Source organism: Anabrus simplex, chromosome 1 (genome assembly GCF_040414725.1).
Source record: "Anabrus simplex isolate iqAnaSimp1 chromosome 1, ASM4041472v1, whole genome shotgun sequence".
NCBI lineage: Eukaryota > Metazoa > Arthropoda > Insecta > Orthoptera > Tettigoniidae > Anabrus > Anabrus simplex.
This window is the reverse complement of record NC_090265.1, coordinates 830764071-830775255: the sequence shown is the minus strand read 5'-3', so window position 1 is coordinate 830775255 and position 11185 is coordinate 830764071. Positions and strand designations below refer to the sequence as shown.

The window sequence follows — 11185 nt, the reverse complement described above, 5'->3', positions numbered from 1 at the left end:
TAGTCTAAACTGCAAACAATTATGCTATGAGCTTTGTATAAACATCAGGGGTTCGGCACAACACAACCCCTAGAATTTATCATACTCTCAGTACATAACGGAAGAGCGGCCTAAAAGACACTTCCTAATAGCCAAATGCGTCTGCATTCTAACCTATTACTGCATAAACATCCAGAAACTATTCATGACTATTAACCTTCCACGGTGTGATTCTCAGGAGAGATGCCGGTTATTCCCTGTGCCGTATCTGAACGAGTGGATGATGCAATAGCCGCCTGAATCACATAGCTCCCCCAATGATAGCATGGTCTCGGCTAGTCTGCGATCAGCTTCCGTACAGCGTACAGTGTGATTGTTTCTTGTACAACAGTAATAGATCGCTTTAGCGCGTTTCATGACTTCTGAATTAAGATCTGAACAGCGTATTTTCGCGTTCTGTAGATTTTTTATTTATTTCACACCAAATCTTTGAAGATTCATGAGGTTGAAATGTAACGAATAAGTCCTAATATAGTCACACGCTACAACGCTTTTCTACAGGCTGAGGAAGAGCGTTTTCAATGTTTACTATAATGGGGTAAGTTTTATTGTTTTTCAATCTGATTATTCAATCATCGAAGTTGATGCATTTTCTACGGGCGTACGTGAACGGTGTAGCGGCGATAGCACTCTCGTTTACCGACACGCGACATGCAGGAACGACGGCAACCCTTACGGAACTCGCCCTGTATAAGTTACTGTAATGGACGAAGCGCATCTATTAAGAGTTTCGGGTAACCAAACCACTGAGAGTTAAATATCTGGGAAATGAATATTAAAAATATATAAAAGAGAGAAGTCTATACAATCGTTCAACTATTAAAGAAATAGTGGTTTAAACCGGAAGAATAGCAAAATGTTTTGTATTTTAAAAACTATGTGGAAAAAGGATATTTAAAACATAAAAATTAATACGAACCAGAATAATGAAGGATGAGGATAACACGGATAATGAATATAATTACTAGGTGGATATAACAAATTTTGTAATATATCAGTTGTTGTACTTCTAACCTTAATTCAGCCGTTGTTAAGTAAGGCATGTTGTTAATGCTAGGATAATCTAAAAGAATTTTGAAACGAAAGTAAGCATTAAATAGGCTAAGGAAAGGGAAGATAGGCTACATGTTTTCCTAGACAATATAGCACTGTTAACGTCTAGGACAAAATTAATTATATTTGGTGTAGTAATAATTAATAATTTTGCATGTATAAAACTTAATGAATTGCAATAAAAAAAGTGCTTTCTCTCTAGTTTCAGGCGATCTGTAACTAGCGTATGGGGGTATTCTATTACTGTGTATTATATTATATTATATTATATTATATTATATTATATTATATTATATTATATTATATTATATTATATTATATTATATTATATTATATTATATTATATTATATTATATTATATTATATTATATTATTGTACACGTCCGTTTGACTTTAAAATCCTAGAAAAGAAGCGTATGAGAACATTTGGATCTCGCTCTTGAAGTCTGTATTTCTTCTTCCTCTTCCTCCTTCCATCATCTTCTGTTGAAGACAATTTCTGCATAGTATGTCACTCAACCGGGGCATTCTCCTCTTCCTTATCGTTTCCATCAGGTGTTTCTTCTTTCCTACTCTTCTTAGCACCTCGTCAATTCTCACTTTATCCGTCCACTTCACACTTTTTATTCTTCTTCACAACCAGGTTTCAAACCTTTCCAAATACTTTGTATCTTTCTTCACTAGTGTTCATGTTCAGCTCCGTATGACACCACGCTCTACACAAAACACTCTGCGAACTTCTTCCTTAATTAATAGGGATCGCCTTAGACGACTACAGCCCTCTCACCTATCAACAAGTAAAAAAAACATAATCAAGACGGAGAATCGTGGAGGACATCCAGTTGATACCTCTAAGCCTTCCGAAAGCTTCTTTTTCCCAACGATATTCTGTTTCTTAATTTTTCTATGCAGCTCCTTTCCATGTTAACCACCTTCCCAAATATCTTAATGATTTTACTTGTTCCAATTTCTTCCCTCTAGTGTCATATTAACAGCAGTTTCCTCCTTTCCTACTCTCATCATCTCCACAAAAAATAAGAAGAAGAAGAAGAACAACAACAGAGGCCTCATCAAATCTCGTTCTTATTCCTAATATCTCCCACCAAGTACACAGAGACACATTTAAAAGTACTAGTTTTACGATTGCATTCTTATAATATTTCTGATGATTATAATGTGTTTCATTTTGCACATTCTTCAGCTTAAAGAAATAATTAAACGTGTTAGTTCTGTAGAAGTGACTACAATATTCTATCCTCGCATAAATCCCGAACCAAGTACTGACCAGGTAATATCGCCATTAATTACAGTACGCGCATTTTTCTTCATTTGTGTTACAAAAAGGCTACAAAATTTGGGCTGGGCAGACTTGGGAATAAGAAGGTGAGTTGTTCGACAAAGCGGTTTGTTACTAGCTCTCAACGGAGAGATGGCGTGAAATGACATTAGTAGACGAAAAAACTTGAGTGGAGCTTTAAAGGTAGGAGAGATCATAATATGAAGATAAAACCGGAATTCACGAGGACAAATTGGGGTAAATATTCGTTTATAGGAAGAGAAACAATAAATTTATGAAGAGAAATGTTCGATAAATTTCGAAGTCCTTCGAAATAATTTAAGGAAAGACTAGGGAAACAATGGATAGGGGAATCACCTGGGTTTGATGATGCTTGTTGTTTTAAGGGGCCTAACATCGAAGGTCATCGGCCCCTCACCTGGGTGAGAGTCAGATTGATTGATTGATTGATTGATTGATTGATTGATTGATTGATTGATTGATTGATTGATTGATTGATTGATCTCATAAAGAGAATCAGTAATGACTGGATGGAGTCAGGTGTTAGTTATGTAAGTGCAAAAACCTTCGAGGGGATAAAACCACTATTGAAGTCTACGAGTATGGGTCAGATCTTCTGCACGCAAGTGTATATTTATTACCGAACGTAACTATGAATCTGGTTCACCTGATTACTATAGTCTATGTACTTAATAAACGTCGTTCTGAGTGTCCTGCGGGGCGTGGTCATGTAGGTAGTGTGGGAGATCTAATAAGTGCGCTCTCTCTCTCTCTCTCTCTCTCTCGCTCTCTCTCTCTGTCTTCTCAGTTCGCTATCTCTTAACTCACTTGTTGACACGTTGTGTTCAGATAATGCGTACAGTGCGTAGCACGATATGTAGACGAAGACCGAAAAGCAGGAGGAGCAGGAGGAGGCGGCACCCCTCGATTACCCCACCCCACATGCGCGGTCGATTCCCGCGCAGGACGTTTACGAAGGTGATATGCGTACAAGCACAACACGGTTCAACCCGGAAAATAAATTAAATAATTCTTCACACCGTGGAAGCTTCACTTCTAAGATTTGGACTATAATTTTATGTTATAGCACGGTCCATTCGCGTGTTAAACATTTAGCGTTGAAATTGTTTCTTGAAACTCTTTGCAATTTATACGGTCAGAGACATGTACAGATGTCGCTAGTTAAGAATAAGACAATATTTGAATCATTAAATCAAACCACAATCAAATTTTATAAAAATTAATTTATTAAGTGTCTCAAAATGTACATGATTTTCCTGTAGCAAAAATATGACACTGAGTAGACAACATAATAAGACTAAGCAGTCTTCTGCTGCTATGCTTGTTGTGAAAATTCAGTACCCAGGAAGCAATATTACAAAAAATAACAAACAGTTCTCATCAAGGAAACATACAAGATTCCCTGAGATATAGATGATGATGATGTTTGTTGTTTAAAGGGGCCTAACAGTTAGGTCATCGACACCCCTGAGATATAGTACACCATCACAATGAATAAAAGTGTCTCCAAGTATATCACATAGATTGGAATTCCACATAGCTATAGCAGCAATCATTCTAAAATCGCTTAAAATAATGAGAATTATACAATATTTTTATCACCACGCCAGCAGCTTGTAACAGGATAATTATTCCAAACAATCAATCATAATAACACTTCTGAACTGCATGTATGATATTTCAACTGATTTACTGAAATATTCTTGGATATATAATATCAAGAAATTATCTGGAATGATTTATGAAGAAAATTCTTATTCATAAGTAAATGAAAGAAATACCCAAGAAAATACAGTAGATGTTACAATCTATAGCATGTCCTCAGTAAAAATGTGATTATCTGGCAAATGCAAAGTTAACAAATGTATTACAGAACTCAAAAGTTACTGCAAACTGTGAAAACACATTGAAAACAATGGAAATATTTATTATAATGAATTCAATAAGTATTTCTTCTTCTGCTCTTTAGTATCCTCTGACAGGAAAATATGTTCTTTGAGCCTATGTTTTTAAATAGAACAACATACAAAAATATTTTTTGCATTGTATTAAATCTAGTAAGGAAACTGAACACCTTGAAGATGAAAGGTTCTTTCCAACACGTAGTTCATTGTCCGTACATGACCCGTATTCTCCTATCGCTCGATCTGCATACGCTGACTTGGTATCGCTTATGGAATTGATACGTGACTGGGCTGTATTGTAATGCTTTCCTGCATCGCTTTCCTGCATCGTTTCACGAGCTGGCATGGAGGAATAGCTTCTACCCTTGTGGACCTGGAGTAGCACAATAAATAAATCCATTAATTAATCAATTAATTACCTAAATAATGTTATTTTTGTAAAAATTATTGCAATTCCTCTCAGTTTCCCTAATACGTAGTAGAGTCATGAAGTTCGTGGACTGACCGTCTAGTATCGCTGTGGTGCGCTATAGCAAAGAGTTTACACCATAGGATGTTGCCGTGACAGTTCTTCGCTACTCCTAAGAGACAGTTATGTGCATACAGATAAAGCGGAACTACGCTCTCTGTTGCGAAGGGTAGTCGAATATCAGTGGCGGAACTTGAGAATGCCGTAGTTTGAGCAACGGGCAAATTTCACTTTCTGCCAAAAATTAGGCAAATCCGCTAGCGAAACGTTTGAGGTGATCAATCCAAAATCACCCGAATCACCACCAAAAGAAAGTTCAAAAGACTATGTGATCCTTGAATTGATAGCTCCAGTCCACAAACATATTGACGGTAGTACCTACACAGGTGTACACTGTGTTGCCTACTCTGTAATCATCACGCCAAGAATTTATTGACTGTAGTAATGAGTGTACGCCGTATTGCCTTCACTGTAGGCGCCAGTCCACGAAATATTATTGACTGTATTAGTATAACTTTACTAACCTACCTTCTTTAATAAAATACATCTCATGGAAGAAAAAGGAAAACATCAGGAGACTGTGATTTGGTTTTTCTGCGCATATCACTAAAATGTACGACTCAGTATATGTGTTAAACCGTGGACTATTTCTGACAATCAGCGATTGATGCCACAATTTGTTTGGAAAGCCAAACTCCTGTAAACATACGAACACATAAATACAAATCTGACTGCGGTAGAAAACAATTTTCCTGTTGCGCATCATCGAGAAGACCACTTGCCGGAACAAGGACTGTGTTGGAAAGAACCTAAAGTATTGTGTTCTGTTACTGAATTCGAATGTACGATACACAAGTGTAAAAAGTGTAATTAAATTACCCTTTGGGAGAATCAAAGGATCATAAACATGTATTTCAATAAAATGCGTGACATGATATTACCAGCAACCATGCAGACTGTGATGTGAAGTACAGATCCATGGCCTGGGCAACACTCAAGGTACTGTTGCTGGGTGACATCGTATCGCACTATTTCGTTACACAAATTTTTGGATGACACCCAGCTCTAAGACACATTGATGTCAAAACCAATTCAAGGAAATAGTTTCTGCATTCAAAGATACAATTAAACACTGACTCTGTTCATAAATGGCATTATTATTATTAAAACCTTACAGTTATCGCCGAAAGCGAACACAAGGGTTCTGTCTGATCTAGAGATGCTCCATTCTATGGCTCAGTCAAAATATTTCTTTTTATGTATGGTGCACTGTAATTATTTCCGCATAAACCTGGTGGTACTTTAATATAGTAAATAAAAAATGAATTAAATATGCGTATCATTCACACAAAGATATTAATTTATAATCATGTATAGCCATTCGCATCATTATGATGCTTGTTGTTTAAAGGGCCTAGCATCTATGTCTTCACCCAATAATAGTAAAATGGACACATTATAGTCACTTCAGGGTCAACGACATCCGTGAATAAATAGATATCATTCAAGAATCGGTCGATAGATGCCTTAACTCATCCACATGACCCAGTGTAACCATATGCTAGTCAGTACCTAAACAACTGTTTTAAAAGCCTTGAAAGAAGGTTTTGATGGCATACTTTTACGTTACCAGGAACTACAGTATTGTTAAGTTCCATTTTCTTATTTATTCTGAAGAACTTAAACATACAAAATTAGACTTAGTAGCAAATAAAGTACTCCACTTCTAACGATGCGTATCAGTGTTGTGAAGTAAGAATTCCGTTATTATAAAATCATCCTCGAAACTAAATGTATAGCAGACAATTGACTAATTTACCCTATATTCAGATAACAATATACGTTACCTAAAATAAATTCAGAGATACTAAGATTATAACAAAAATTTTAATTTATTATTAATAAATGTCTTATAGTATTATTTTTCTCGAATAAAAGTTTATGAGAAAAATAAATGAGAAAATATATTTTTAAAACTCATTTCTTCCCAACGTTGTATCGACGCTACAGGAGTTTGACACTACCCCCACCACCAACAAGCACACACACACACACACACCTGAAAACTAATTAAATGTATATTGTCAATTTCACCACACATATACTAAGGAATACCCCTTACCGTTGTGTTTGCGTGGTCACATTTCAAATTTTGTTTTATCATATTTAAGATTATTAATCATCATAAGACAATTCTGATTGTATTTTTCCCGTGCAGTTTAACGTTTTAAGCATAGCACTAAGTATAATGTGAATACTCACAGGTTTTTGTACTTCATAACCTTATATTTGATAAGGAATTGCTTTTATTTAAAATTATTATACCTCAAGCAGTATACTGCACGATATCGATAAAACTGCGTGAACGCAACGTTGGGTGTTACCCGGTGTGAATTTAAGACTGTTCAGAAATGATGTCTAACAATGCAGAGATATCCATTGTAGTGTTAAAACTGCCTGTCGCTAATTCTATGAGTGGAGAGTTACATATTATGGAATATACAATGAAACTGATGAACTGATATGTGTTTCCGTCTATATGTGCATGTGATAATTTAGAATGTACATTATAGTATTTTTATCTTCTGCGGAATCTCATATTCATCTAAGCAGAGCAGAATTTTTCGTTATAGATATTTGTTTCCTTTCATATAAATTTTGAGTCTTTTACCTGGTAGAGTTGTTTTCCAAAAAATAAATATATTATTCGTTTTCATTTCAGAATGAGTTTTCTTTAGACGAAACTACGCACGGCCGAAGAAATTATCTAAGTTATTGATGAAATAGAAATGTAGTAATTTACCAAAACAGTACACAAACTTCTCTTTATTAACAATATCAGTCAAGCACTTTATTATTGCATTGACGTTAACAATGTCAAATTCGTATGCAAGAATTGTTTTAAAGGTTTTTACAATAACTAAGTCAAAGTATCTCGTAATTAAGGAACTTGAAGTATATCAAGCATCTCATAAAAATTTATATCATTATTACAATCTGTAAGACAGCGTGAGATGTTTCAAAAGGTTTGTATCTTGATGAAAATATTTCAAAACATGAAACTAGAAAATGTACATACTGAAAGAAATGGAAAAAATAAATATTATCATACGATTTATGAAAACAATTTACATTTAATGTGATTGAGGCAATGAAATACATTGAATGGCTTAAGCTACATTCTAAAGTAAGTCATTAGAGGCCGCAGTTACAATTCTCTATTCCAGTAACACACACAAACATTTCCTCCGAGAACAGGTATAGTACAAAATGGTTCCACTTCTCTTCTTCTATTTAAAAAACAAACACATACCATACATCTTTAATATACACAGGAATTAATTTTTGTGAAACGTGGTACAAAATTAACTTCAAAATAAAATCGCCATCATATCCAACCAAGACTAACGTAAAATCGAACAAGCATATCGAAATAATGCACTTAAACTGGGACATTCTCTGACATTATTCTCATATGGATATGAAATCGGAAGTGGAATCATTTGAGTTAATTAAGAAAAACCTTACTTTTCTTTCATATTACGTCATTGACGTCAATAGCATATGTCCACTATAATATAATGACTCAAAAAGCAATAATTGAAAAACCAAAGTATTACAAAAACACAGAACTAATACTAACTTACTGATAACTCTCACTCGCCAGTGTTTAACAAATATGTTGGATTAGAGGCATATCCTCACAATAATGTACTACATTCTAGTAATATCGGGATATTCGTGCAAACATTTAGCTGTTGTTTTTCTTAGCGGTATTATATCTTTGGTATGGTATATAACTTTCCAGCACATATTGTTCCATAGCAAGAACGTAGCTTCTTAACTTCGAGATTTTATCATTAATTCCGTGGAATTGTAGTAAAAGTGCAAAGGTCCCATTTTATTTATGTTTAGGTAATACGGCAAGTAATAACATTTATCTTCTTCCACCGCTGAATAAACTTTCTTAACACCCAATACAATCCTCACAAAAGAAATCACCAGGTCAGAAGTGCGCAAGTAGTACAAATGCTTCATTCCAATTGAGTAAAAATAGAATATGTACATTTATGTTATTCGCTACGGTCAGAATTCACATTAATTTGTTTGGGTATTAGTGAATATGGTTACAGTACTTACGTATTTTTACTCAGAGGCTAGAATTTTATAATCGGATTCTCGTAAGAGTAAATTTTATCCCGTTAATTTCGTGTGTGAATTTTCAAACACAATGATGTATAGCGTTTCAATTTTTTATTGGATAAATGTATACGAGTTCACTAATGCATTAAGAAAAATTGTAAAAATACAGTAAACTAATTATGTGAACTTAATTACTTTTGCCTCTTATAGTATTTTTGATCAATAGGCCCTACTACATAAGTCTTATATCTTGCATATGATAATATACAATTACAGTATATATCCATCATATACAATTTTTGTACATTTGCTTCTATATAAAGATTTGAATCAATAAATTCACCTTGAAAATCCGTGACTGAAAATTCTGTTCTCAGACATATGCATTTTTGCCTTCGTCCACAGAAATATACTATTCGAAACGCAATGAAGCAACAAACGTTACTCCACAATTATATTGGAGATTCTGTATGAATGTGGCTAAATGTTTAGTAACATGAACTCCGTTCACCGACACATAAAATGAAACAATCACAGTGATAAGGAAATAAAACGGTAACTTGTGAATCTCTACTGTTCCTCACAACGCATTACACGTTTTCAGATTTCGTACACCCAGAATGGCATTAAATTCTGCGAATTAAAAAACATCCAATCTTTTTACTGTATCATCATAGATAGGCAACCAATCTGTTAGTACATGAAACTTGCAACATAGAACAATTTGTATGATTACAAATCGCCGTATTTAATTTCATGTTATTCTAGGCCAGTGTGTCTAGCCCAGCAATAGCAGCCAATTATTGTGGAACGATGTGTGCTCATGTTACGATTGCCTCAACTGAAACTGATTTCCGAAATGCGGTTTGTTAAAATTTGTAACTGAAATTCCTATCTTAATGCAGCTATTAAAGTGTATCAAATAATATTTTACAGAACAATTAAAATGAGCAAGGTTACTGAACTTCAGGGAGAGCTTCTGAACTCTGTGGACACACGGCAATGACTGCGACGCTCGCCGATAAGAAAATCACTGCACGGATGGTTCTTAGTTCAAATGCTCTCACTGTATGGCGATATTTAAACATTGTTTCCTTTTCACAGAATATCAACATTAAGGAATTATTAATATTATAATAAATCCCAAAAAGCTGCAATAAATCAAATTCAAGAATTAAATACAATCGTCAAACCATGTTTGTAATATTAAACTCCCATGTGTTGTGTCAGCATGGCATATTGAGCGAAAGAAGTCACCTAATAAAATACATCGAAGAGCAGCCATGCAGACCCACTCGACACACATTCACAGACGCAAACTCAAACACACACAGACGAATGGTCACATTTCTCTCTATTCACTGTCCTATCCTCATGAGGTTCCTTTTAGAGGTATGGATTCTGGAGTCCTCTCCTCACGTTCCTGTTTCTGCTTCTCCGTCTCGGGTTCGCTGTTCCAGGACTGCAGTTCTCCTGTACCGAATACTATGAACATCAGCGCACCGACAGCATACGTAGCGGATATGATGGCAAATACGATGCGCCACTGCGGGAATGTTTGCTGTGAAAGAGAGGAAACATAACATTAGACATTACAAGTTCAATTGAATCATCAAATTTAGAAATTGTATGTTACTCTGTTAGATGCTTAACTACATCAGACAATGCGGACTATAACTGGTAAAAACAATCAGGCTATTAATAGATCCTGAGCCACATTCCCCTACTTTGTCATAAGAGAATACAAGAGGATCATTGACAACCATCAGCTACCAATTCATTAGGACATTACTGGCACTGCAATCAGTAGCGTAGCCAGGATAGACCAATAGGGAGAGTAGGGAGCGGGCTTTGCATTTACAAAATGATCATAGAACATAATGAAGGTACTTGTGCGTGTGTGGTGCGTGGATGCGTGACTGTCATTATAAGGACATCGATACAAGTGAATTATGTTTATATTCAGATTGCGGTACCAATATGCTACAAAATCTTACATTAAAATACAGAATAAGAACAATATGATCAACGTGAACAGCTTTACAGAGATGGTATATTCAGATTACAATCTAAAATTCAACTTCCGAGGCTCCTTAGAAAAGAGATTCAAGAGATGGGGAGGGGTTCTAATCCCCAGTGCACCTCCCCTTGGCTACGCCCCTGACTAGAATTGATAAAGTATCCGTTCCAGGTATCCTCTACTCAATAAAGCTGACGATACTCAGGTAGAATTTAATGACAACCATCGTCAGAACTGGT

The 11185-nt window shown here is 35.3% G+C and overlaps 1 protein-coding gene across 3 annotated transcripts in view; it reads right to left on the bottom strand.

Moving 5' to 3' along the window:
* Positions 1 to 3615: 3615 nt before the first annotated feature.
* LOC136857599 (sialin) overlaps positions 3616 to 11185 on the bottom strand; it is a 380389-nt gene continuing 372819 nt past the window's right edge. For all 3 annotated transcript variants that reach the window (XM_067136381.2, XM_067136380.2, XM_068225248.1), the window contains one exon: positions 3616 to 10487. In XM_067136381.2, the coding sequence (XP_066992482.2) occupies positions 10299 to 10487 (189 nt within the window). In that variant the 3' untranslated portion in view covers positions 3616 to 10298. The remainder of the gene's footprint in view (positions 10488 to 11185) is intronic.